The 27158-nt window shown below is 35.0% G+C and overlaps 2 protein-coding genes and 1 long non-coding RNA gene across 3 annotated transcripts; all 3 read right to left on the reverse strand.

Annotated features, from left to right (window-relative positions):
* Positions 1 to 616: 616 nt before the first annotated feature.
* On the reverse strand, positions 617 to 13559 carry LOC123315190. Its single transcript, XM_044900785.1, has 20 exons — positions 13351 to 13559; positions 12733 to 12870; positions 10372 to 12673; positions 9783 to 10000; positions 9411 to 9699; positions 8804 to 9265; positions 8429 to 8727; positions 8044 to 8319; positions 7315 to 7741; positions 6837 to 7006; positions 6670 to 6783; positions 6072 to 6322; positions 5777 to 6018; positions 4779 to 4967; positions 4275 to 4416; positions 4045 to 4195; positions 3808 to 3984; positions 1508 to 1745; positions 1343 to 1447; positions 617 to 972 (listed from the first exon to the last, which is right to left on the reverse strand). Exons 1-20 carry the CDS (start codon positions 13472 to 13474, stop codon positions 654 to 656), a joined length of 6633 nt encoding a protein of 2210 aa, XP_044756720.1. The 5' UTR covers positions 13475 to 13559; the 3' UTR covers positions 617 to 653.
* Positions 13560 to 17865: 4306 nt separating this feature from the next.
* LOC123315745 (E3 ubiquitin-protein ligase siah-1-like) lies at positions 17866 to 20246 on the reverse strand. Its single transcript, XM_044901575.1, has 3 exons — positions 19455 to 20246; positions 18419 to 18643; positions 17866 to 17950 (listed from the first exon to the last, which is right to left on the reverse strand). Exons 1-3 carry the CDS (start codon positions 19477 to 19479, stop codon positions 17925 to 17927), a joined length of 276 nt encoding a protein of 91 aa, XP_044757510.1. The 5' UTR covers positions 19480 to 20246; the 3' UTR covers positions 17866 to 17924.
* Positions 20247 to 21857: 1611 nt separating this feature from the next.
* LOC123315384 lies at positions 21858 to 22912 on the reverse strand. The gene is made up of 2 exons (XR_006537946.1): positions 22677 to 22912; positions 21858 to 22266 (listed from the first exon to the last, which is right to left on the reverse strand). It is a non-coding gene; the product is annotated as an uncharacterized LOC123315384 (long non-coding RNA).
* Between the last annotated feature and the right edge of the window lie 4246 nt (positions 22913 to 27158).

Raw genomic sequence — 27158 nt, forward strand, 5'->3', positions numbered from 1 at the left:
GCAAGGGGGGTGACTGCCCCAAGTTACCCGAATCTACCGGTACATATATTTGGAAAAAGTAACGTCCTGTATCTTAGCAAGGAAGCATTTTCGGACAAAGGTCTACAGGACCTTTCCGACTCCAAATAATTCAGAGATTAATATCCTGAATTTGTTCGCGTTGTTTATGAAATACCATGTATAGTAAACTTTTGAAATTTATATACTGGAAAATTAATTATGATTTTCTCAAATTATGACCTGAATCTTTAATATAAATGGTGATAGACAGTTCAACAAAAATGTGATCAAAAAGTCAATCAAAGTCTTGATTGTTAATTTGATTATCGCAACTTAATTTTCTCCACTGATATTAAAAAAAAAAACGGCTTGTGTGGAGATTTAAAAGGGCTAAAAACTGCAACTTTTCTATATGTGTTGAATTTTCGAAGATTAATGTTGATGCTGTGATTGAATTTGGACAAATCGCCTCTCCTTTTTGCTTGGAATAACCGACATTTTTTTATAGTTCTCAACCTTTTTCTACTTTTCTTTAGTTCTAGAATATAAATAAGAGAGTTTGAGGTTCATGGTACTTTTCAATCTTTCATTGAACTTTTAACACAAAAACTACTTGTAGACCTCATTATTTATTCATCGCACACCCTTCCCGATTAAATACACTCGATATGCAGTCGATGACAGTTACTCTGTGTCCGGAAGGTCAAGTAGGCGTCGTTTCCGGTCCTCATGCGAAACAGTAAAGGCACTCTTCCTTCGCGTCGTATCCACACGACGCTGAAAGTGTCGATTACCGGAACCAGAGCTGTTTGCTTCTCGTCTGGGTAGGGTTCCATACGGCTAGAGTTGGAGGAAACGAAACCAAGTTGACGGCATATGTTGTTCAATTCGTGTTCAGGGGGTGACTCCAAGAAGCAGCTATCGAATAGTTGGCCTGCCGTTCTGGTCAAAACTTCTCCACTATTTGCATCACTTCAGAAATAAAAGGAAAATAATCTTTTGTTTAATCGAAAGAGTAAAAGAAATCATGTGCTACTTTCTATAATAGTCTATTCTATTAGTTAAAATAATGAAAATCATTGGTTTGTTCAATGCAAATAGAGAAAAGAACTATCAAAAAATCAACGCCTACATTGTGGGAAAAAAATGATTGAAAATATGAGAACAGATCCGAGGAAAAACGAAATATCACCAATAACAAAAGATAAATGAGAGAAATACTTCAAAACCTGTTAACCGAACAAAGTTCAGAGTTTACTGACGATGCGATGATCAATAAATGAATAATTTAAGATTTTATGAAGTTCAAATATTAATTAGATTTTATATGGAATATAGTCACCTGGATATATTTAAGGCTAAAGCGTAACATTCTTTTTCATCTTCTCCATCTGGACAATCTCTGAAACCGTTGCAAACCATCTCGTTGGCAACGCACAATCTGGACCTGAAAAATTATGTTATTGTAAGAAAATGTACCTTTTCTCCCCATTCGGTTGAAACTCACTTGCCACATATAAAATCACCCGATTTACATTGACACATCTTAGGATTCTCATCTGTGCCATCAAAACAGTTTATATGTCCATCACAAACCTTCTCTGGATGGGTTAACTTCATGAAGGATCTACAGGTACATCTGGGTGGTTCGTCAGAGTAATCACCACAATCGTTCACTCTGTCGCAGAATTTAGATTTGTGTACACATTTACCATTCAGACACGTCAAATGATCCACAGGACAGGCTGAAAGGGAAAACAAAAAATGTTCATTTTCGATTCTTCAAATATACCAACATCAAAGACTGATAATCTAGAAGAAATAGAACTAGCCAACTAATAATTTATCAGGTACTGCTTTTGAAGTATTCAATGGCGATATTTAAATATCTTAATGTTTCCACAGTTCGATAATTATGGGATCTGCAGAAGACGTAAACAACATGAATGTCAGATGCAATAAAAAATATGGTCCTCTTTTCATTCGGTAAAATAGCTCAGAGAATTTCACACATCGTTATTTAGTTCTTTCCAAAACTGATATGAGAAAGCCACATTTCAAATTGCACTGAAACCTTCAATAGTTTCTATAATATGATTTTAAGCTGTTTTATTCATGCATCTTCTTGAAATTAATTAGAAGAAGTGTTTATGAATTTTCTTGTGAATTGATGCTCATATTTAATAGCTATCCATAACTCAAAGATCACTAGAATTGCTGACTTATTAGGATTTATGAGTTTACTATGATATTTTTTCTGTAATTCAAGGAGTGTTATGATAATAAGTACCTATATTTCAATTGAATACAATTATAACGTGTGAATTAAATAGTAAATACAGCTGCATTCTACGGCGGAAGCACAAAAACCAATTATGTGTAATGTTTTTATTGATCTATATTGACTAGTTCATTGGTACACAAGTGAAAGCAGAATGTGAACAAGGTTAAAACTGAAATGTCGGCATATTTGACGAGAATCATTACAAATTCTAATGGATTCAACTCAAACCTGAGTATGATTCTGTAAATAGCATCCTTTATGCTTTTACGAAGCCAATTGAAGTTTCTTTTTCATTATCATGTTAAGTCGAAGCATATAGCGGGGAAACTGATGTGAATTCAGAATCTGCCAGACAATGTAGCACATAAAACTATATCGAAGGCGTATCCTGAGCATGTACGATATCAGCAACCAATTTGAGTGCGAATTTCACAGTAACATGAGTTGGTGAATTTACTTTCACCATTTATGAGAACCTCTCCGAGTTTACAAGGAAGTGAATGAAATTCTTGAAATTTGAAGCTATTATGACTGAAATCTGTATTTGCCGTACAAGCAACTTCAACATAAAAAATATGTTGAACTCCGGCTGGCGACAGAAAAATGGGTTAAGAATGTATTCATTATAAATATTCCTTAGATTTCGAATCCATGAATTTTTGATTTGCGCAGTTGGTTTCTTATTTCCACAATGTGAATTCATACCCTATTCCTATTCGTTCGTTCTGAGTCTTAACCCATTTTTATTTCATTACTTTTTGTGAGATTTTGCGTTTTGTGTAAAGTTGTCTTATTACAAAGTATCTAGCTCGGCATTACTATCTCCAGCAATATTTTTTTTGCCGACATAGATGAAATTTTCAGATTTATTACTAGTAGAGTTGCTCTTTCAGAATATGTATCACATTTCCATCTACGGATAATTTTATTGAGCGATAAACGACTCGAAAGCTGACCTTCAAAAAAATTAAGCTAATTAATTTTGCTAATATTCATCCCTTTTCTCAGATTAAGATTTTTGTTCATCTGATAGAGACTCACTGGTCGAGCTTGTGTCTATGAAATGGCTTAATTGTTAGTAGTTGTTCATTCTGTTAACTGTTGCTGTTCTTCTTATATTTTCTAATGAAATTTTGTTGAAAATATTACACTACTTCGCATTGATATTTTGTCTCTTCTTTCTTATTTCAGTTATCTTAAATTTTTTTCACAAGTTCATATGGTCAGGCAATATTTTACTTATGACTTATTTTAGATTTGGTGTCCTAGTAGGCATCTTCTATTCTTTTAATTCTTCTTCATCACTGTGTTAATCTTTCATTTCGTTACATTTTGAACATATTCGGGAATTGTCTGTTATTAAATATATTCAGTGTTGGAGTCAAGAATGAACCTGCTGATATGTTAAATTTTTTAATCGCTGCTTAAGAAAAGTTTCAAATTTTGTCCCATAAAACATGTAATTGACGTCAGCAGGTCTTTCAAAACATTACCCTTGGATAATTTTCTTTTTCGTTACTCACCACAATTCTTCAGAATGGGGCAGGCATTTCTCTTCTTCTGACAGAACAATGGAGTTTCATCTTCACCTCCTAAACATTGGGGTATACCATCGCATATCTGGTCGACATCGATGCAGTTGCCCAAATCACATCGGAAGCCATCGCAGAAGCTTTTCTGAGTCACCGATTTAAGATTACCTATAAGAAAGTTTCATGTCAGTGTATTTCAGTTGATCCATTCATTGATTTTATATTCACCTGCATATTTATGAATGTCTTTAGCCCAATATCTCACACTGGTGAAGTTTGCGTCATCTTTGAATGGGCAGAATTTGCCCATGGAACTGAATACCGATGCTGGATACCAACCGTTACCAGCGTAACACGTGATCACGCCACTCCATGGACCCTTTAAAGAAAAATTCAATGCAACTCCAAAATATGCTGTATTAAACGCAATTAGGAATTCCATTTTGTAGGTTACTTACGTCCAAGCAATTTTCAGTTGAGGCTGCATGAAAACAGGTGTTTTCTCTGGAACAATTCGATTTTGTTTGCAAAAATAGCAAACTAGATCTTCCATTCTTCAATCCTACTGCAACACATCTTTCTTTCCTATTGTTATCGATTCTGAAATTGAAGTTATTCGTTAAACATAATTTATGAAAATTCTGGAAACTCTATAGTCTTTCACGCCTATAAAGAAATTAAATACCCAATCAGAGCAATAATTGTAATTTCAGTATTTCAGTTAAACATTCTATACTGCAGTTTCATTAAGGAGTTCATCACATTATACTGAAAATAGTAATCATTGGATTCCAGCCTAATGTTAATATGTAATGTTATTTTATCGAAAAACTCGTGAATCATTCTTTGCACTAATTTAACCAGCCCCTTTCCTACAATGACACTCTTCACCTTCATTTTTTTTTTTGAGACCGGGATCCTTCGTGATTGAAGATGACTGCAAATGAATATATATAGCTTACCTCATATTTAAGTAAGTTGGTTGGACATATCTATTGAATTGTATCGATTTTTCTAATCTCAGAACAGCTATATCGGTTTCTACAACTTGATAGGATTCCGCAACATTACAAATTTGATCATTGGGACCTGGTACATCGAAATATCTAGCCCCTTTTCCAACCACCACTGCTAAATATCGGATATTATAGCTGAAAATTTCACAAAGTTAATTTGAGATACATTTTGAACCTAGTTATCAAGGCTATCTTTAACTTTTGAAAGTTTAGAAAAAAATGTCTATACTTTTCTACTTTTATGATCAAAAGTCGAGGAAAAACATCAAAAACTGGACCAGCATTGAACCTGAACCTCATTGCTTTTCCGCATTATAAATGTAGAGCAATTAAATTGAACTTTCATTACTCAATAACAAGTTGAGTTTGACTCTACAAAGCAAATGTATAATGGGTTCATCACTTATCATGTTTATTAAAAGATTGAAGTCAAGATCTATACCATAGATTCGGGTGACTTGGGACGATTGTTGAATTCAACTTCAGTCTAATCAATTCAATCTAATATCCCAATATCCCACGAATCCAGAAAAAAAAATTACACATGCACAAAGTGAAATACATGTACAGGAAACTAGAAAGTATAAGAGCCATAAAAAAACGCGCTTTTACTCTCCTGAATTCGTTAGTTTTTCCTGTCAATTCAAACGATCTGGTCACGGCAAACTCAACAGGAATTAATTGTTAAACTAACCGAAAAGACGCTACACAATCTTATAAGTTTGTCCCTTCACTCATCATAGGTAAGAAACAATGAAATCTGCAAGGGGGGTAATTGTCCCAAGTTACAGGACTGTCCCAAGTCACCCGAATCTACTGGTAGTGATTATTCTTGGATAGTACTTGAGAAAAAAAAAACTGTCACGAATCTCTGGGAAGAGAACATTCATGGCATGAATTTGAGGATTGAATTCTTCGAAAAGTTTTGCGGAATGAAAACTCACTGCAGTATACCATCAAAACAGTTCACTGACGTTAAAACCCATTTCTCATTCAGTATAACACCCATACATTTATAAAGGCCATCTGAAAAAATTGCCGCATTCCACGTTGCTTCGTAAGTATCATTGATTTTACTTTCTTTTTGAGCATGTTCGATAGTACTGTCGGAGTTGACATAAGAGCACCATACATATAACCCATCACAGGTCATGCTATCATTAGTAAAACTATTTTCTTGAGGATCCTGGAACATGTGTTATTAGAAAAATCTGTGGTGGTATCAAGTTGAATACTCACCAGAGACGTTGAATCAATATTCTTGACCAATAATGAGTTGTCAACGACTTGTACTTTCTCAAATCTGGTATACTCCCCAAAACCTAAATAGTTGCAAATGTTAGATGCTATGGTAGCATCTGCTTTCGAGTGGGATGTGTTGCAATATGGTCTCCATATTCCAAAGCGATTAACACTTACTACACCATAAAGACTCATATTCGGTCGATTGGTATCGTCCAAAAGGAGAGTTTTTCCATCAGTCAGGGCAACTGAAAAGATGCTGACCATAAGTGATAGAATTGTTTCGCTATCTCAAAATTATTTGCTATAAAACTGGATTAGAATGTTCAGCGATGATGTTTAAAAGCAGCGACATCAATTCAACTGATGTTGCTGTGTTATGTTGAATATAAAACGTTCAAAAATACTCATATGTTCAGTTTTCGTCAATTTCAAATGAAAAACAAATGGAAGACCAGACCAATGCAAAGTGCCATTACGTTTTTATAATATATAGGTATCGTCAAAAAAAGTAACTTCATATATGTATGTATGCGAATAGTCATAGAGCCATGTTTCCTCCTAGAATTCAATCGAAAGAATAACGAAAACTCACCACAATCCGATTCGTCTTCACCTTTGGAACAATCATGTTTACCATCACACACGAGATTACGAGAAATGCACATCCTGCTCTTCATACAGTTAAATTCTCCCTCTCTACAAGCAACTAAAAATTAATCATTTTGAAAAGTCCTTTCCATGCCTTACTAATTATCTTACAGCAGAGAGATTCATCAGTCTTGTCCTTACAGTCTATCACACCATCGCAAATGGCGTTCTCATGGTTCAGTTTGATGTAGTCGACACATCTACATCCTTGTTCATCTGTTCCATCTTCACAATCTACAGTTTTGTCGCAACGTTTTCCTATTGGGATCATTTGGAGCAATCTGAGGAATGATAGATAGGTGTAATAATATCAGCAATATGTTTGTAATTGTTCGTTTGTTCTCTACAGTCTCCTTTGATAGATATTTATTCCTAAGGATGCTCATAACTAATCTAAAGCCATTTTCTGATCTTCTATCAATTCGTTGGTTAAATCATTTCAGTGGAAACTTCTTGTTCAAACATGAAAAATGACAGCTTTTTGAAACTCGAATTAAATAACTCCAAAAAAAACTTGTTTTTTCAACAAATAAACACACCTACATCAATATACATAGTAACAAAGATAGCAAGTTAAAATAAAACTCACTGATCACATCTGAAGTAGTCTGGGTTCTTCGTGTTGTTATTGAAATAAGGTATTTTCTCGTAATGATATATCACTCGCGAAATATTCTCCATTTTTTCCACCTGTATATCTTTAGGTTTTGGTGTTTCGGTTGAATTCTCAAAATCAGAATTGATGATTACAGCGCCCAGAATATTACCATCATCTTCATTGTTGTCGGGTGCCTCCGTTTTCAATGTATTCATTGATCGAAAAAAGGGCATAAAGGAATCTCCAGAAAATTTGAATATATTGTGGAATCTATTTTCACAGTTCAGCTCATCATCTCCCATCAAGCAATCCACAACTTTGTCACAATGTCTCTTTTTTGGTATACATTTGTTCGTTCCTTTACATATGTAGCCCGGACATTTCTGCAATGGTTGCCTTGAGAAGAAGTTCCTCTCTCCTGAAAAGATAGAAGAGGTACCTGTACCAGCATTTCGAGACCTTCGTTTCACAATGACCTTGAGCGAAGAAATTATGTCTTACGAATGCAATTCTTAAAAAAAATTACCAGGTACTAGAATATATGCGTTGAAAAGTGTTGATCAACACCGAAAACCAGTCATTGAAAATATATAGCATGTTAATATAAAATTCTTATCCATACGATTGATCATACTTATTTTATGCACAAGTTAAGAAAAATCATGGTTAAAAAAGAGATATATTATTCATCCTCAAAATATCACATATCAAATCACTCACTCATATTGTCGGCGATCCAGTCCATATATTGGCTGACTCTAGTGTAGACTCCTGGTTCATCAGGTCTGGCGCACCCTTCACCATGACTAACAATACCCGCCAAATACCACTGGCTTGGATTATTTGGATTTTGGCACATAAAAGGACCTCCACTATCTCCCTGACAAGCGTCTTTTCCACCTTCGAAGAGGCCTGCACAAATCTCTTTTCCTTCTATGTCCTCCGGATGTTTACAGCTTTTCAGGACAGGAACTTCTACTTCTCTCATATGATCAGCTAGAAATAGTAATCAAAAGTGTTTATACAAATTTATTAGATTTTCGAACGACACCTTCTGAAAATAGATTCACCTTTGAAAATACCTTGTATAATGCAAGAAACTTACGGTCAGTTCCATGTTCTACTGTAGCTCCCCATCCAACTGTTGTACAGATAGTTCCTGGAGATGGACCACGTCGAAAATCTGTGCCAGCGGTAGTCTCTGATGGTAAACAAATAGGACGTACGTAGCGGTTGTATCTAACTGCAGAAGAAAGCCTCATCAGGGCTATATCGTTCTTTAGATTAGATTTATCGTATTCTTCATGAGCTATCGCTGCCACTACCCAACGAACCTGCTCCATTGGGGAATATGAGAACCTCCTCAAAATGCCAGCTTGAATTTCATAATAGAAGAGCCAGTATCTTGAAGAAACAATCTTGAAGTGAGTTGATACTGAATGTGGGGATAAAACTTTTTTTTTTAATTTCACCTACTCACTTATCAACACAATGAGCAGCAGTCAAAATCCACCATTCATTTATAATCACTCCTCCGCAGTGGAAAATTCCATTTTTATAAATCGAAACAACCCAAGGCCAAGCCGCTGGTTGGCTAGCCTTTCCTCCAACTACTCGTTCTCCACCCAAAATGAAATCATCCGATCTTTTGTTCCTATTCGTGCTTCGATTGGCGCGTCTGGATAGATCGAAGTCTTCTCCGAAGGTGTAGTCCTGCCTGTTCAGATGGTTCATCATGTCCTCGATGCTTGTATCCAGCTCCTGAGGTCTATAAGGGTTCTTTATGGTCATGCGCAAGCCGCAGAATAAAGGAGGACATTCTACGAAAGAGGCTCTGTCTTGGACGCAGGTGCCTGCGAAACTTACTTCTTGGTTGGGAAGGAGATTGATGTATTCACCTTCGTACTTTTCAGTCGTTGGTACTAAGTGAGACATTGGTGCTCTGGAATGGTATCAGAATTTAAGAAGTTGAAGACACAGAAAGTAATCACAAAATACATGCTAACATTATGGAGGTTCACAAAAAGTTTTGACGAATTAAACCGTTGTTTATCTTTCTAACCTGATAAAAACTGATTGATTCTTACATTGTACTAGGACCAGCCTCAACCTTACAAACTTCTAGAGCCCACACTTCCGATCCAAAACAAGTGGGAAACCATTTCCCTTTGTAATTTCGATGTAAAAAGCCAGCAGCATTCGAAATTTTCATCGGATTTGATTCGCCAATATGATCAGTCAATATTGAGCAATCATCCTCATCTCTACCAGTGATCTCACACTGCCTTATGCCATCGCACCTCTGGCTCATTGGCACGCAGGTTCCTTTCCTGAATCTTGACCAGTCATCACAATTGATTTCGTCCTCAGAACAACCTATGAAGAAGCAAATAATTGATTATTAATCTATAGATCGATTTTCTATCGAATCCCAAAAGGGTTTTGACATGCGATCTTACCAAAACAACCACGTTCATCTTCTCCATCAGGACAGTCGAAATAACCATCACACAGTCTTATTTCTGCGATCCTTTCTCGACAGGAACAGAAAGTTTCGTCGCTTCCATCTTCGCAGTGGACTTCATTGTCGCAGACATGCCTCACGCTTATGCACTTGCTTCCATCTAAACAGCTCTGCTCATTTATTGGACACGTCAAAGACGTCCTCGTTTTATTGCTATTAATCATTAAGCATTTTTGAAATGTTTCCACTCTAATTTTTCAGTGTAGGTACATAATATTCAAATCAAGTGAATAAAAAGATTTACTGCCAATTTCACAATTTCTCAAAGTCCTTTTAATTTCTTCTTTTAGTCCTACTACAAATGACACTGAAGGATGCTTCAAGCTCAAACTTTAATTATTAAACTGGCCGTTATTTCTGATCACATCACAAATATTACATCATCTATTACCTTCAGAGAGTAGGTAGTGAGTATTGGATATGAAAATATAGATACCCGAGCAAGTAATTTTAGACATCTAGCTGGTATTCAAGTTTTTTTTATGATATCTAGATGATATAGAAGATATATATGAAAAACTCACCTTGTTCGGATTTCCATAGGCACCCTATCGAAAGACTCTTGAAGATTATTGGAGCTTCTTATCTCTACAGCTTGTGTGTTACTGGTTGGGACATTTGCCGTTTGTAAGGCAGGATTGCAAAGATAAACCTGACCGTTGCTGTTTGCCATTTGAACGGGTCCCGATGCCATATTTGATATCGGTGCTGTACTCAAAGGATTTATAAAGGCATAAGGATTGTACTGCTGAGAAACTGGACCATAATGAGGTATGACTGGACTAGGAGGAAGATAGGAGAAAACAGATGGATTTATAACGTATACTGGTTGTTTTGGTATATTAGCTGGAGGCACCATGCTTATTATTTGAGGATGGTTATCAGCACCCATGACAAATCTGTTGGGGGACCCTAAAGGCTGTGGATATTGGCACACGTTCGGGTTAACAAAAAGATTTTGGCCACTCTGAGTATCTTCGTTGACTAGCTGGAATGTATTACCTTTAGTAGCTTGTGCAGCACTCCTAGAATTCTCAACGCTTCCAGAGTTTGTGCTCTCAAAGCTACTCATCACATCACCCTGTTGAATTTCATTGTTTTCCTCCATTTGTTTTGAGTTTTTGTCTGTTGTACTTTGTCTTTCATTTGACTCTTGTTTCTTCATGTCGTCATCTAGTTCGTTATTAGATTTTGAGACAAGTATTTTAGTTTTTCCTATTTCTAATACAACAGATTCGTTGTTGGCTCGAATATTCTCAATGCTTTCTATGGAATCCGTTGCATCGACATAAAGTCTGGCAGTTGCCTTAGGCGTAGATGTATAACCAATCGTATACGAACTGTCAGTGGGCAACTTCATTTCTTTGTCATTTATTCTGTTTCTCTTTCTAGGAAGTTCCGATTCAATAATTTTGTCAGTTTCTACTTCATTTAGTGCATCATTTGTAACTTTCGGTATTGCTGGCATCGGATCTAAATAGGAATAAGTTACCTGATCATTTCTCACTGTGTACTCCGGACTACTCCTAGTTGTTGTCTCTTGGGGAAATGTGAAACTCTGGGTGAAACCATAAATATTCAAGTCTTTCCAAGTTTGCCTTGCAAAATCGCGTTCTTCTGTATGGATTGGTAATCTCAATTCTTCATCCCTTCTTCCATCGTTTATCAAGCTGTGGTAACCTACGTTCCGAGGAGTATCATCACTTGTCCTTTCAGGGGAGAGTCCAACAACTGGATAGCCTTCTTCGAAATTCTTGTCAGCTTGATTCACATAGTTTTCTGGATTGAAATCATACGACTCCATGATATTTTGGTTTGACTCCATATTTGCGTTTTGGTCATAAGGAGGTGCGAATTCAAAATCATCATCTCCAAAATTTTCAAATGGTGGATACCCATTATTTTGGGGCAAGTAAGATTCATCACTTTCATCTCTTTTCTTTCTCTTTTGTTCTTTTGCATCTTCAATTGGGACCAATTCTTCCTTTGAAGATATAGCCGTTGGTACAATATTTTCAGTAGTTCCATTCGATTGATTCTCTGATTCGGTGACAGAAATTTCTTCCAATCTGGAGTGTATGTTTTCATTATTCGTCTGATTCATTGATGATTCTTCAGAAACAACTTCATTGGCGATTTTTTGCTCACTTTCTCCATGCTCTCCTAATTTTAACGTTCCATTCTTGGTATTATTTTCGATTTTTCTGGCTTCCAAATAACTTTCAGGCTGTTCGAAATCATTGGACTGTTCTGAAGGATTCTCATGAATTGGATAATGTGTTAGACTGGGTAAATGCTTGGACTCAGCGCCGTTTTTTATCTCATCACCTTCGAACTCTTCCTGATATTCCAAAAATAAATCACCCAGCCAGTCGAACAATGCAGGGATTTCACGTTGCAGAGGTTTATTGAGATGACGAATGTAAGACATTATTTTCTCTTTAGTACGTATCTTTTCTTGTTTTTTCTTCTCTTTCTCCTTTTTATAATCTTCCTCATTGTATTCCACATCGACATCTCTTTCGGTTCTCATTAGATAAATCGTTTTATATTCAACGAGCAAGTCTAGCATCTCTAGTATGGAACAAACATCGTTTATTTGGGGTAGTCTAGATCGGATATGCATGTGACAGCAATCATCGAAGGTTTTCGTTCTTTCGCACATCACAAGGTGAATTTTGTATTCTTCCTGTGGATCAGCTGGACAAGTTTCCATTTCGATTGGAACGGTGTTCTGGGTGACTTGGAAAGGAGATGCAGTAGGCACAGAATAAAAAGTTTCGTTTCTTTCGGAAGTAGTTAATTTTTTTGATAACCATCCAATATCTGGAATATTATTTAGAATGTATGCTCTGTAACATAGGTAATCGATCGGGTTTACTTACCTTCCCTGTGTATTAAAACTGTTGCAGCGAAAGAAATAAGACATAATAATGTTATAAGCGATAAATAGGATAGATATTTTATGCTACATGTTTCCACTTTTTTCAATGGTTCTGGAGATGAAAGGGGTTGAGGAGATGCTGAAAGAATTATTGTATAATATATTTATGAAAAATAATAATTAATGTTACAGATGTTCTCAAACAGAGAAAATTTATCAAAATTCAGAACCAACACTATAAGCCTTAGTTTAGTCCAATAAGAGCTTTTTTGGGTTATTTATCCACTCCAAATGCATAAGGTGGTAAATATATATTTACCAATTTCAGATATCTGCAGTATCCAAAAATTTTTTATCAACATATCTATTCTAAGTTACTTTATTACGGCGAAATGGATGGATGTTCAGCTAGATGTATTATAGTAATTGCTTTTATGATTGTCAAAAGGACAAGTATTCTAGCGTTGCCTTCGATTTCTTAGTGTTGAAAGTAGACACATTCAGAAAATCATTTTAATTCCTCAAATAATGGCGCAAATAGTTTTTTTCAACCTAATTTCGGATTACACTCTATTCTTTAGAATAAGTAATTAATTTTTTTTGCGAGAAAGCTACTTACGGCTATTCCTATCCAGTTCAATAGTAACCATTCCATCTGGTTCTTTAAACGGCTCTGGACTTGGTGTCCTTCTTTTCTCGTTATCGCACAAATCAGTTGAATTATTTTTCTTGGCCGTATCCATTTTTGGATCAAAAATTCAATCGATATTCATCAGCAAATAACGCACTTATTCAGACCAACCGCAATACTGTGAGGTACAATGAATTTTTGTTTAGGTGTGCTAAAATTCTTGGTTCGAATTCATTAGTCAACAAGCTTCCTGAATTGTTTTATGTAATTGTGAAATATTCGGCCTGATTAAAGAGGATAAATTGGACTATGAATTGAGAAATAGTTAGAGATGTACACATAATGAATGTTCTTCATCAATTTCATCGAGAACTGAAATTGTTTTTACACAAATCGAATTATGATGCTTGTTTATCGATGAGATCATAAGTGATCTCTTATTAAGATAAGTGTGATATAAAATATACCTTAATTCAAGTTTCCTACTTCAACAGATGAATTTCAAATTAGAAGTGCTCATAATATTCGGAATATACAAGGTGTACCACGGTGAATGGTCCATTGGGCGTTTTGAAAAAACGCAACGTACGATCGTTCTAAAAATTTGGTCTTAAAAATCGTCAGACCTGTTTTATCGATCTAAAACATTTCAATTTTGCGACGTTGCCGCTTGTAACGAAAACTGACAACAACTTTGCTTCTAAGGAAAAACCTGTATACTTATTCAAACATTTTTTAATGTAATTTCAAACTTTTCGTTGATTTTATATGTGTTCCTTATACCTATGCCCGATAATTATCGAGTTATTCTCTTACAAGAAACAAACTTAAAACAGATTTTACGATTTTTGCAAAATGAGTTTTTGAACCAAGACACGTGTTTCGCTATCACAATAGCATCTTCAGAGGTGGTAAAGGTAAATCTCCTCACCTTAACCACCTCAAAAACTCATTTTGTGAAAATTGTATGTTTCGAGCCCAATTATGAATTTTCATCAAGTATCTGCTACATCAATTCAATATTTGCAAGAAACTGTTTTTATTGAGAACAATGCTCATGAAGTTGTATAAGTGTCGAAAAGATACTCAACATTGCTCTATAGTAAGCATAAGAATACGATATGAACTGAGTTCTAATGGGTTTCTATAAAGCTAACCTTCATAAGAATTAGCTGCAACATTTTTCATAGATTGAAATAGATTTTTTGGTCGTATTTAGTTTGAAAACCAACGCTTATAGTTACACGAAGGGAACTTTTGTTGTACTCATAATGATACAATCTATCATTCACTATGGAATTATGATTTCGATATTCAATTCATTTATTTTATATCAGACTATTTTAACATAAGAATTTAAATTATGCTTATCCCATTCATAATTACCCCTTTGTAGGTAAGATATAGGTTCACAGTTATTTCTCACTGTGTATTATGTGTTGCCTACACAGTTGAACCCTTGAAAGTCTAGATTGACCTTTATATCGCATTGAGTATTATGTGTTGCCTGCATAGTAAATCCCCCTGGATCGTTGAAGTATAGATAAACACTCTTTCTCGTCTGAATATTATGTGTTGCCAGAGCGCAGGCAACACGGCGTAAAAGTTTGTCGCACGGGGATGATATCCCATTCCAATTCAACGTATCTCTGCTAATACGTATTACGTATGTAAATTCAGATTGATTTCAACTCTTTTCATGAATCTCAATTAAAGCGTATGCTTATTTTACCTTCTGAATCAACTAAACAACTGCTTTGCTTGCCATTGTGAGAAAAGCATACAGCACCTTGACTCGTGGTTCTTGAAACAAGAAAAGTGATGAAGGTTCACAAGGCAGTCAAATTTATTAAGACTTTGCTGACTGACGGATAAACAGCGACAAGCTGCACAATAGAGGTCTTCAGGTAGAGGAGATCGAGAGGTGTATATGGCCTTATCACCTCCTTTTATCTTATCTACTTTAGTCTCAAGCAGGACTACATACTACATATATAGAAAATAGTTAATTTTCATGGAGATTATGTGTTTCTGCCACTTGTGGACATACTTAGGGACACCTCAAGTGGCTCATCAGTGAAAGTATTTTTTTTCTTTTCACTCATTTCAGCAGATTTTTCCTCTGGTATTTTTGAATACTGTGGAAAATTTTGTTTTGTTCGATAACGTCTCTCATTTATTCAAGCCCTATGTACTTCCGTATTTCATGCCAACAGTAACTTCTCACTTGATAAAAATTCGAGTCGAACAATAAAATGCAAAAGTGGACGTAAAAGAATTCATAATCGTTCATTGCGATCAGTACTTATCCAGTTGATAAAATTCCAGCAGCTTTTCCTTGATAGAGTATAGGTTCAACAATCTTTTGGATAAGTTGGTATTTCTGGAACTCACCTTCGATGAGAAGCAAACATAGTTGACGACTCTCTTGGAAATCGCGAAATGATAAATGACCTACTTCCGGTAATTGCCCCATAAAATATGGCCGACGTATGGTATGAAATATGACGACGCTCCTTGGGCAATTACAGCCTGGCAATTCATCTTGCTGAGATGCGGGAACTGCTTTGGACCGCTATTCTTGGACCTCCTCTGGGGATTGTGCGACACTGAGACCGTAGCCAGATTGTCGTGGTCATCTCTGATTATAATCTATGTGATATTGATGAGCAGTCGACAAGAAGGGATTACTGAAATGAGCCTTAACTGTTTCGAAAAATATTGAAAGATAAGCATGTATTAGAAACCTCCTATGATAAGTTACAGTAATCATGGATTAGGTAGATGTGTAAACAAGAGGCCATCTCATTTATTACTAACCCTGAGCACCGTGTTATCAGTATCCATCGATGTCACATCTTGTCCATCTCGAAGTTCGAACTCACATGTGAATGGAGATTCGGATACATTGGATTCGATGTGGAAAGGCATTGCCAAATACGTCCGAACGCTTTCCAAAGGTTCGATGGCATTGGCGTGCGTTAGGCCGATGCGCGGTTCATCGAAGAAATGTTGGTTGTTGGTTTTGATGTGGACGACACTGGAAACCTGGAATTATTTCTAGGAGTTGAAAGAATTATGTTTCCAACATAAAACTGAACCAGTGACCTTTTAATCGGAAATGCATGTCAATGTGAATGACCCCAAAAAAGTTCTTTAAATATTCATAATTTTTCAAATTCCACCAGTGTGAAGAATTTTTTCTGCAGTCAGATGATCTACGAGCCATGAAAACATTTTTAATGAAGATGATTCCGAATATGATAAAGATAAGAAGTAATAAGGAATATACGAAAAATTGAGGCATTAAGGTGATCATCACAAACACCAAGCAAACAATGATTGAGACATTCATTGAAAGGAAAAACAGTTTGGGTATTCGTTTTTTTTTTATATTTATTGTAAAAAAAATGGAAGCAGGATCGTCATAAGGAGTTATAAACAGAAAAAAATCACACATGGAACACTATACTCCCGTGAAAGTCAAGGAGAAAAAACAATTTATTTCAGCATTTTTGGTATGAATTTTTATTAGGCAAAGAAGCACAAGATCTTGTCGCATTTGTTCATTTATAGTTTCGGCTAGTATAACCGAAACTTATATACGAAAAATAAAGCTGCCAAATGGCCTCCTCTTGCAGCTCTACGGACGTCTACTCCTTTGTTTAACTTTTCAATGAAATTGTCATAATTAAGGCTCTAACTCACTTATGACACGAATTATTTTATTCTTTAGTTCAGGAATCGATTGTGGATTATTCTTATAGACCTGGCTCCTCACATAACCCCCAAAGAAAAAAGTCCAACGGTGTCAAATCACATGATCTTGGTTGCCAATTGACATCAGCGTTTCTGGAGATTATTCATCCAGGAAATTATTGTTTCAATAAATCAATTGTGTCTGTGTCCTTTATATGGTTTCCTTCAGCTAATGTTTGCGGTCTAGATTCATTTGAACAGGGTACTCTAAGTATATCTGAAATAATTTTTATAATTTTTTTCTCCTCGATATTAAGACATAATAAGCCGTTTGTTTATTATCATCTTTTTTATTTTGTTTATCTTTCTGTGTTCGAACCGTAAAAATTATTGAAATCTGAAAATATTCCGGGAACCACTGCAACATTGAAATAATTATTAAAGAGCTTGTATTATTTTTCTCTTCTCATTCGTTGAACACAACATTTTTGGATATACCATGAATTTTGATCTAACTTTCTAACTTTAGATTGTTTGTTACAACTGAGCCATTTTACCTGATCAATTCCATCAAAAGTATAATTTTACTTTCCTATGTTCCTGTAATTTTTTTATTCATTGGGATTAACTAGTGAAAAATGGTTGGAGTTACTCGAAACTTTATATTTTGAAATATTAAATACATTTCTATCATTATACGTATGTATAGAATGAATCTTTTCTATAATATAATATAATATAATATAATATTATATATAATATAATATAATATAATATAATAGTGGTATTCACAAAAAATTAATCACAGTGTTTTAACTTGCTCCTTGTCAGCCTCAGTGATAACATAGAAATAAAGGTCTCTTCTATTCTTCTTCAAAGAATGTTGGACCTGGAAAAAAATTTAAAAAGTATAATAATATTTTGGTTATCTCCTTGAATACTGAAATAGAAAGTGCATAATTCTATTTCTATGGGATTTTTGAACAATAGGTCCATTGCTCAAAATTTTCGACAAAAATTATTGAATGATAAATATTTATTGTATTTCTTGGTTTCTCAAAATCTTTTTTTTCGGAATTCAATATCTTTTATACTATTTCTGCAGTTGTTACACAAGAGTATAATACAGAATTCATAAACAATGGCGCTGAGTAGAATCCAGTTTCGCCTTACTATTATAGGTAGAGAGAGAAAATGTTCGAAGCAAAGGTTGAGGAGGAAATTATTTTCAAAAATGGTAAAAAATTTGGAATTGAAAATGCTTCAAATAATACCGTTGATTTTAAAATCTAGCTAGTAGGTAATAGTATAAAACGATATGGCTAAGGCTAATTAAAAAAATTATAATTTTACTCACTTTTACCTATGCAGATATTATAGATTTTTTCTAATTCGAAATTCCTCAAACGTTCCTTGGTATTACCGAAACATTGCGGACATACTTCGTTTGATCTAGTGCATTTGGAACATATATTGTGGCCAGACAAACAAGTCCATATTGGAAGTTCCATGGTCTTTCCACAACAGCAGCATTTCATGGCATTCCTTATGCTTTTCATTATAGTTTGAGCCACATTATCATCTGGAAATATCAGAAGTTTATTAAACTTAACATCTAAATTGATAGGAAAAGATTCATTCATGTAAAATCCTGATTGAATTTCAGCATGCTATTACAGATGAGTGACGGACAAAATTCATACCTTCCGTGTTTCCTATTTTGTAGAAAAATACTGGACAATTCTTTTTTGAAATACGCAAATTTTCATGGTATAAATGCAGAATTTTTCATGGATGATGGGGACAGGTAAGTTGATTTTTTTTAATTGTAACCATTACTTTTTATACCAGAAATGAATAGACATTTTGTTTAAATGAGGACGATTTGCTTATTGATGGGATTTCCTTGTAGACGCCTCTTTTATAACATTGACGAAACCTATTGAACTCAAAATATCACTTCTTTAGGGATTTTGAGGTCGAAAACAAGTGATTGTCAAAAATAAGCCCTTTCTGTAGGGTAATAATTGATTGATCATCTGGAATGTTCCTTGATATTTAATGATAATTAAATAAGTACTTTTCTACGAAAATGGCATGTTCTCGATAACACAAAGTAACAGAAACGCTTCAAGTTTGACCATTTCACCCCTACGATAAAAAAAGCCTACATAAAAAGCCTTACCAAAGAGCGAATCATCCTAAACAACAGAAGTTCTATCCATTTTTGACATAAAGCGTTAGAGTTTCCTTTCAAAATAGTCAAAGTACAGAGATTTTCAAAAAAATAGTTAACACCGAAAATGTTAATTCTGTATGTTAATTTTTACTCACTCTGTATAGTCTATATTGAGCTATTATACATTCACGAACATAAGTATTTGATTACTCACCTATATTTTCTTCATCAGCAATCATAGCGGCAGGATTTGTGTTGATATACAGGACTGTGGCAAACAAATGTTTCAGCACTGGTAATAACAGTTTTAGCAGTCACTAGAGTAAAACCAAATTAACCGTCACTTAACAACAGACTAGGTTCTCCGTTGGAAGTCAGGACAAGAATGATAAGCAAACCTATCGAACATTGGTATATAAATTTGGGACCATAGAATATAATGCTCGAGGAATAACAACAAAAGAAGAAGAATTTCAAATGTAACTGAAGAGAATCATCAGTAGACTTAAATATTCAATTCGGACATTGCACCAAAATGAAATTATTGATATAACACAAATGGAAAAATAAGATTCTAATAAACCAAAAATTTTCAGTTTGAAATCTCGAGAGATACATGCTTTATTGGAAATTGTGGCTGAGAAATCTGCAGGAGTAGGTAATTGAATTTAGGCATTCATAAACTCAGAGTTATTATAAAATAACAATTAAAATGAAACAAACAAGAAGCCCAATAATAGCTGATTGCCAATTTATTTTAGTTAATTTGTCCCGTTTCTACTAAGAACCCTGACATTTTTATATGTGTCTGACATATTTTCGGGAAAAAAACAGATGATCGCAATAATCAATTTACAGTTACACGTAAACCCTTGAAATTGAATAGAAGAAGACTTATTTCGAATAATTCAAAATCAGGAAATAATTTTTTGGATGGAAGTAACAAGAAACCGAGCAAGAAACCTAGAATCAATATTTGAATCTAAATACTATTCAATGAGTCCCATTAATATTATAAATTCTGCTTAAAGTTTCTGATATTCCGAATAATTTATTCATCTTTTGCGTTCATCTAGGATGAATGCAGCGAAACCACTGGATTTGATACTTTAACAGCGGGTTTCATAACACTAAGATTATCCGATAAACGATTTGACAGTCAATCGATTTCTAAAACGAAATCACTGAAACCTTTCCATTTCTGAATTTATTGAAGAAATAGCAATTGAGAATGAATGAATGCACCTATGAACATCATAATTTGATGCAAGAATGATATTCTGAATGAAATATGAAATATCTATTGAAAATAAATTGACGTCTATTCGTCAATCAAGCGTTGATTCCCTGATCAAGCTTAATGAAACCTGGGGCTAGTTTTTTGTGTGGATGCTGGTGAAATCAAGTGAATTCTTAATGAAGACTCAAAATAATCCATGCAATATTTGAGATTGTTAGGCAAAATTCCCATGAAATTCATGGTTATTTATGAAAGTTGGTGGGGCTCAATCACCATCTCTTAGGTATAAGAAAAATTGACAAAAGTTTAGTCCTTAGCTCGGGAAAGTATTGCGCTTCTTGGAAATACTTGCTACAATACCTGCATAAGCCTAAATAATAACCTTCATTAAAATCGTTTCAATAATCAATTACTCAAAATCTACCTAATCACTTTATGAGTACCAAACCAGTAACCTTTCAGTTGGCAATCATCAAAATGACATTGTTCTGCGAACATCTTTCAAAAGTCCATTACCATGGAGGGGTTCAATACTCAATGCTTTTATGGAACACCCATTTGAAGGTCCTATTCGGAGAAACAGAAACTCATTTCTTAATGAGTTGCAAATGAGGTACAAATATACCTGAGGTGTTCAGGGAGAGTCTGATCTGCAAATACCAAGGATGTGTACGGCTTACACAGAGTGTTTCTAAATTGATCCGAAAGATTTCAAAGGGTGATTCTTTGGCAATAATTAAGGGGTATGTTTCATATAGCATATAACTTTTTTTGTTCAACACCCTTTTCCTTCCAAGTTACAGCCTTTTAAAATTAGGCAAAAAAAATTGTTTTTATTTAATATACTACTTAAAAAATGAGATAAAATCAGTACAATAAAGGTATTTCTCATTTGACAGCAGCTACTGTTTTTTTTTTATATATATATGACAACCTCTCTGACTCTGAATTTATGGTGAAAGAGTCTGAGCAGTATTTTATTTTTTTGCAATCAAGCTAACAAATTTAGGATAAAAAGTCAAGACATAAAAAAGTTGCAGATTGAGTTTGACTTTTTGAATCGATTTTTTACATAGGAACATATAGTTCTCATGTAAAATATTATAGGGGTCGTTTTTCTCAGCCCCTTGTGATTACATTTCAGGGAAAAAAAACACTCAAAACCTGCCATTTTATTAGCATCAGTTATCTGTCGAATTTCATTATTCTGAATTTTTCCAAAGTGGATATATTGAATAAAAATATTTTTTTTTACCCAATTTTAAATGGCTTGTAACAGTCTTGTGACTATTAGAACATTTAAAATGCCCGAGCTTAGTCGGTTGTAATTGGGTCGTGAGCCTGATCACACAATTCCTCTAATGAAAATGACACAACTCCCAGTCGAACAAATCACTCGTCTATTTACAAAAGTGTTATCTTCACAAATAAAAATATACAATCAATAGCCTGGTACCAGAATGAATTCAAGAAGAAGATTTACAGCTAAATACTAAATACTAGAATTACAAATTATAGTTAAAAAAAGTCTCAGATCATATGTACACACATATAGATGAAAATACCAGATTTTCATAATATTTACTTCCCTGTTGAAATGGAGTAACGGGAAGACTGATGTACTGCCAATCAGGACGAAGTTCTGTTGCAGGCTGCAGGATCTGCAGATTGTACGAAGTTGTATCGTCAGCTCCGTGAAGTCAGGAACGTCAAACGTTCTGAAGCAGTCCCGAACTTGGAAAAATTGGCTTAGCTCCTACCAGGGAAGATAAACTCCAAAAAAAAACTGAAATGCACAGTTCATGCATAAGCAAAATGCCAGCATAAATTCCTTGACACCTCCGTCTCAAAGCAACAAAGAAAATATTTTCTAAATATAAAAAACACTCGTGTAATTATTTCGCTTACTTTTTCTAACAGGAAAAACATACAAATATCTCGAGGCAATCATATTCGAATTGTTTCAGGACGGAGGTGCAACAAAAATAAAATGATCACACAATATATGAAAGCGTGCATCAAGCAGGATGAAATAATTCCTATACGCAGGAAAATTTTTAATATTGAAAGCATTCCATGCATAACGTAAAATGGCGGAGGCATTCCAAGTAAAAACGGAAATTATATTTTCAATCAAGCAATAAAAAAGAGACATTGTAAGAAATCAAAGTTGCTTGAAAATTGAAAGATACTTACCCCTTGAATAAGGGTTTTCAAACACTATAAGAGAGTAATATAATATAATAAGAGAGTAATATAATATTCGGGAAATCAATGATCGTAACAATCTGTAACACCTTCAGTCGATCGAACGGGAACGAAAAAGGAAGGGAGATCAACGTTCTTCACCTACCTACACATATGAACGTACATATGACGTACAACCACATTTAAAAATCTTTCATGTGATGGTCTTTTCAAGAATTAAAAAGCCAGCTACAATAAACAACTATATACAGTGTAGAACGCTACAGGCTGTATCTTGGAGGAAAAAGTTACATGAAAGACTCCCCTTAATTTTCGCTAAAGAATCACCCATTGAAATCTTTCGCATCAATTCAGAAATATATAAGACATGACTTTCTTGTTCACCATTTTTTAGGTGAATTCTTGTCTGAATTGTTCTATCATGTATGCGAGAATGAAGAGGTTCACAAATTCCACGAAAGAGATTTTCAAAATCATCTGCGAACAATAATACTGCCACATCAATAAAGTCCACTACATCATTTATAAATAGAAGAAACAGTAAAGGCCCAAGGTTTGAGCCTTGAGGGATTCCCGATGTCGCAAAGAATCCGACAGAACAGTGATCTTCAACGCTAACAATACAAACTCTGTCAGCTAGATATGACTTCATTAAATCGATCAGTTTTGGGCCGAAACCAAATTTATTTTTCAATTTATTGACTAAAATTTTATGATCAATCTTATCGAAGGCTTTTTGAAAGTCGGTATATATAACATCTACCTGACCGGATTCATCTAATGATTTCAGCACTTCTTCGAAAAAAGATACAAGATTGGTTTTAGTGGACCTTTTTGGCATGAAACCGTGTTGGTTAACTGTGATTTTATTACGGACCGAGGAAAAAATACACTTGTGGAGGATGATCTCATAAATCTTCGAAAAATTTGACAATATGGAAATTGGACGATAACCTAAAACATTCGATTTATCACCTTTTTTAAAAACTGGTATAATTTTCGACCGTTTCCAAACTGACGGATATACTCCCATGGACGCAGAAAGATTAAAAATATGCGCCAGAGGGGCAGACAGCACCCCTATGCAATCCTTCACCACAAAACTAGGAACCCCATCAAGCCCAGCAGTTCGTTTATTTGACAATTTTTTTGATGCTTCTTAGCAATACTGATTGGTAGACCAGCATCATCCTCAAAATTTTCCAGCTGATATGTGTCATAAGGCGTATAAAAAACACTACTGAAGTGCTGAGCAAACGAGTCCACAATGTCCTGCGGCTTATTTAATATTCTATTATTATCACTTACTACACCGGGTATTCGGGAATGACCCTTGCTTTCCTGCACAAATGACCAAAAATCTGAAGGATCTGTTAATAACTTTTGCTCGGAAGTTCTAACATAACTATTTATAAATGATGTAGTGGACTTTATTGATGTGGCAGTATTATTGTTCGCAGATGATTTGAAGATTTTTCTTAGAATACACAATACCCTTGATTGTCTCAGGCTGCAGGCGGCACTTGACAGCCTCTCGACATGGTGCAAAGGTAATAGATTGAACCTTAATATCTAAATGTAATGTTATGACATACACCAGGAAGAATAAAGTTGTAAATTTCAATTATAATATCCGTGGCACAATACTGTCTCGGGTGACTGAAATAAGGGATCTGGGAATTTTGTGTGATAGTGGTTGCTCTTTTGTACCGCATATTAATCAATTGTTACTTGCCTCCAATAGAACTTATGGATTCATAGTCCGGAATACTAAATGCTTTCACAATTCGAGCACATTGATAGCCCTTTTCAATAGTTTAATACGTAGTAGATTGGAATACTGTAACATAGTTTGGAGACCTATATATGACTGTCATAGGAAGAGCGTTGAGTCGGTGCAGAGAAGGTTCTATAAGTTTCTGATGTGGAGGCAGGAAGGTGTGTATCCTCCCATAGGTTGTGATCATGGTGTTTTACTTTCAAAATACTGTGCTGATTCTACTGTGAATAGGGTGAACATATGTGCATTATTGTTCATTTACAAAATTGTCAATCATAAGATCGATTGTTCCGGGCTATTGTCTTGTTTGCCGTTTCTGGTTCCCCGTTTGGGTTCTAGGAATGAAATGGTTTTTTACTGTGAAGCGGGGAGAACAAATGCGAGCTTGAGATCACCTATTAAATATGCATGTGGACTTGTCAATTTGTTCGCCAGTGTACTTGACATTTTCCACGATTCTCCTCGGTCCATAGTGAGGGCCTATAATTCGTACCGCTGTTTGCTTTCTTTGTAGGGATTTGTTTCGGATATTTTATTTTTGTTTTACTTTTCATGTCTAAACATTGTACACCATACCAGTGTATCATAATTGTATCAAAGTTTTTTTCTCATTGTGATTTCCTGTAATTGGGGGTTTTAACCTGTAGGAAATAAAGTACTTATTATTATTATTATTATTAAAGGTGAAGCTCAGAACATAGTTTTGGTTTCATGCCTTTTCCCTTCTAATCCAGACCTGCTCATCTAGTAACAGGAAATAATGTTCCCTTGCCACATTCGGAAACGACGTAGAGGATTCCTGAAAGATTTCGGAACTGTATCCACTAAACGACATACGCTTCGTATTTGGCTCAGGGAGCTTTACTAAGACCTGTGGGACCGCTTTATCTGTGACGTGTGGTTTACACTTAATTCTCTGGCCCCTAATTCTCGCCAAATTAAGCTATCAACGCCACCAACTTGGTGTTCCGAATTACTGTTAATTCGATGCAAATTACCAAGTTAGTTCCAGTTGATGTGTTGCTCTGTTTACTATGAATTCATTATCTGAACGGAATGATTTACCGTAGTCATCCTTTTAAATTTTGCATATGAGGTAGATACTTCAGATCATAAATAAAGTAAATGATGAAATCAAAAATCCACTTGAGACAATTTATACAACCCAGATGGTATATTGCAATACCATGGAAAAAAGTAATTTTTTTATTCGTGCTACTTTTCCTATTATTTTATTATCTCTACATCTTATTGCAATATATTGAAAAATTCTTAGCCTACTATAGAACCAAACAAAATTTTAATGTCAAAATATTTTATTACTCAACATATTCTCCTCTTAATTGGATACATTTATTACAGCGAACCTGCAACGTCTCTAGACCTTTCAACAAAAATGTTTCTTCTTGCTCTGCAAACCAGACCTCCACAGCTTTTATTACCTCCTCGTTGAAAGAAAATTTACAACCTTTTAAACTTTTTTTCAGTTGAGGAAAGAGATGATAGTCAGATGGAGCCAAATCTGGTGATTAGGGGGGGTGTTCCAGTAAATCAAACCCTGAATCACGAATTTTTTGCATGGCAACATGAGATTTGTGTGCAGAGGCGTTGTCCTGCAAAAACAAAACACCTTTGGATAGCTTTCCGCGTCTTTTCTCTTTAATTGTTTTCCGTAGAGTGGTCAGTATTATCGAATAGTTATCTCCGGTTATTGTTCTACCCTTATCCAAAAATCAAATATGATTACTCCATGGCAATCCCAAAAAACTGAAGCAAGAACTTTTCCAGCAGATTTTTGGACACGAAACTTCTTAGGTCTTGGAGAACCAGAGTGTCGCCATTGCACCATTTGTTGCTCTGTTTCTGGATCGTAAAAATGTACCCAAGTCTCATCCATAGTAACAATTCGGTTTAAGAAGTCTACATCGTTTTCAAATCGAGCACAGATCGAACGCGATGCTTCTACCCTTGCACGCTTATGGTCAACATTCAAACATTTGGGGATACATTTTGCAGCAATTTGTCTCATGACCAAATTGATACGAACAATAGAGATGAACGCATTTGTATGAAATATTCAGTGCTTCAGATATCCGTTTCATCCCAATTCGACGGTCTGATAAAATCATGTCATGAACTGCATCGATATTTTCGGGGACTAACACAGAAACTGGTCTTCCCGATCGGTAATCATCTTCAATGGAAAATTCACCTCTTTTGAAGCTTGAAGTCCAATTTTTCATTACTTGATGATGGCCCGATATTCCAATTTTTCGATTTTCACAATTTCGATTGACATCTTCTTCCTTTTAATTCATTGCGTAACTCTGGTTCACTTTTTTGACCTCAAACTTCACACTGATACTGATACTTCTAATGAGTTATTGTTCGTTGCTATGGTAACGCAATATCATTTTTATGCATGGAACTGGTCTAGGCTAACTAGATATCAATACATCCTCGTATTATCTGGTGAACAATTTCTAATTATTAATTAATTAAGAGGAAGAGCTCACAGATGGTAACAAAGATTATGTGAGGAAAAGTTGTCAAGAAATTGTAAATTTTAGAGCTGGCTTTCTGTAGCACTTATGGGTGTACATACATAATCTTTTTTTCTGATTGCCCCCCTCTAATATGGCGTCTTGCTCAATTCCTGTTCTGTAAGTTTCAGGTTTCTAAGAAAAATA

The sequence above is a fragment of the Coccinella septempunctata genome, chromosome 6 (genome assembly GCF_907165205.1).
Source record: "Coccinella septempunctata chromosome 6, icCocSept1.1, whole genome shotgun sequence".
NCBI lineage: Eukaryota > Metazoa > Arthropoda > Insecta > Coleoptera > Coccinellidae > Coccinella > Coccinella septempunctata.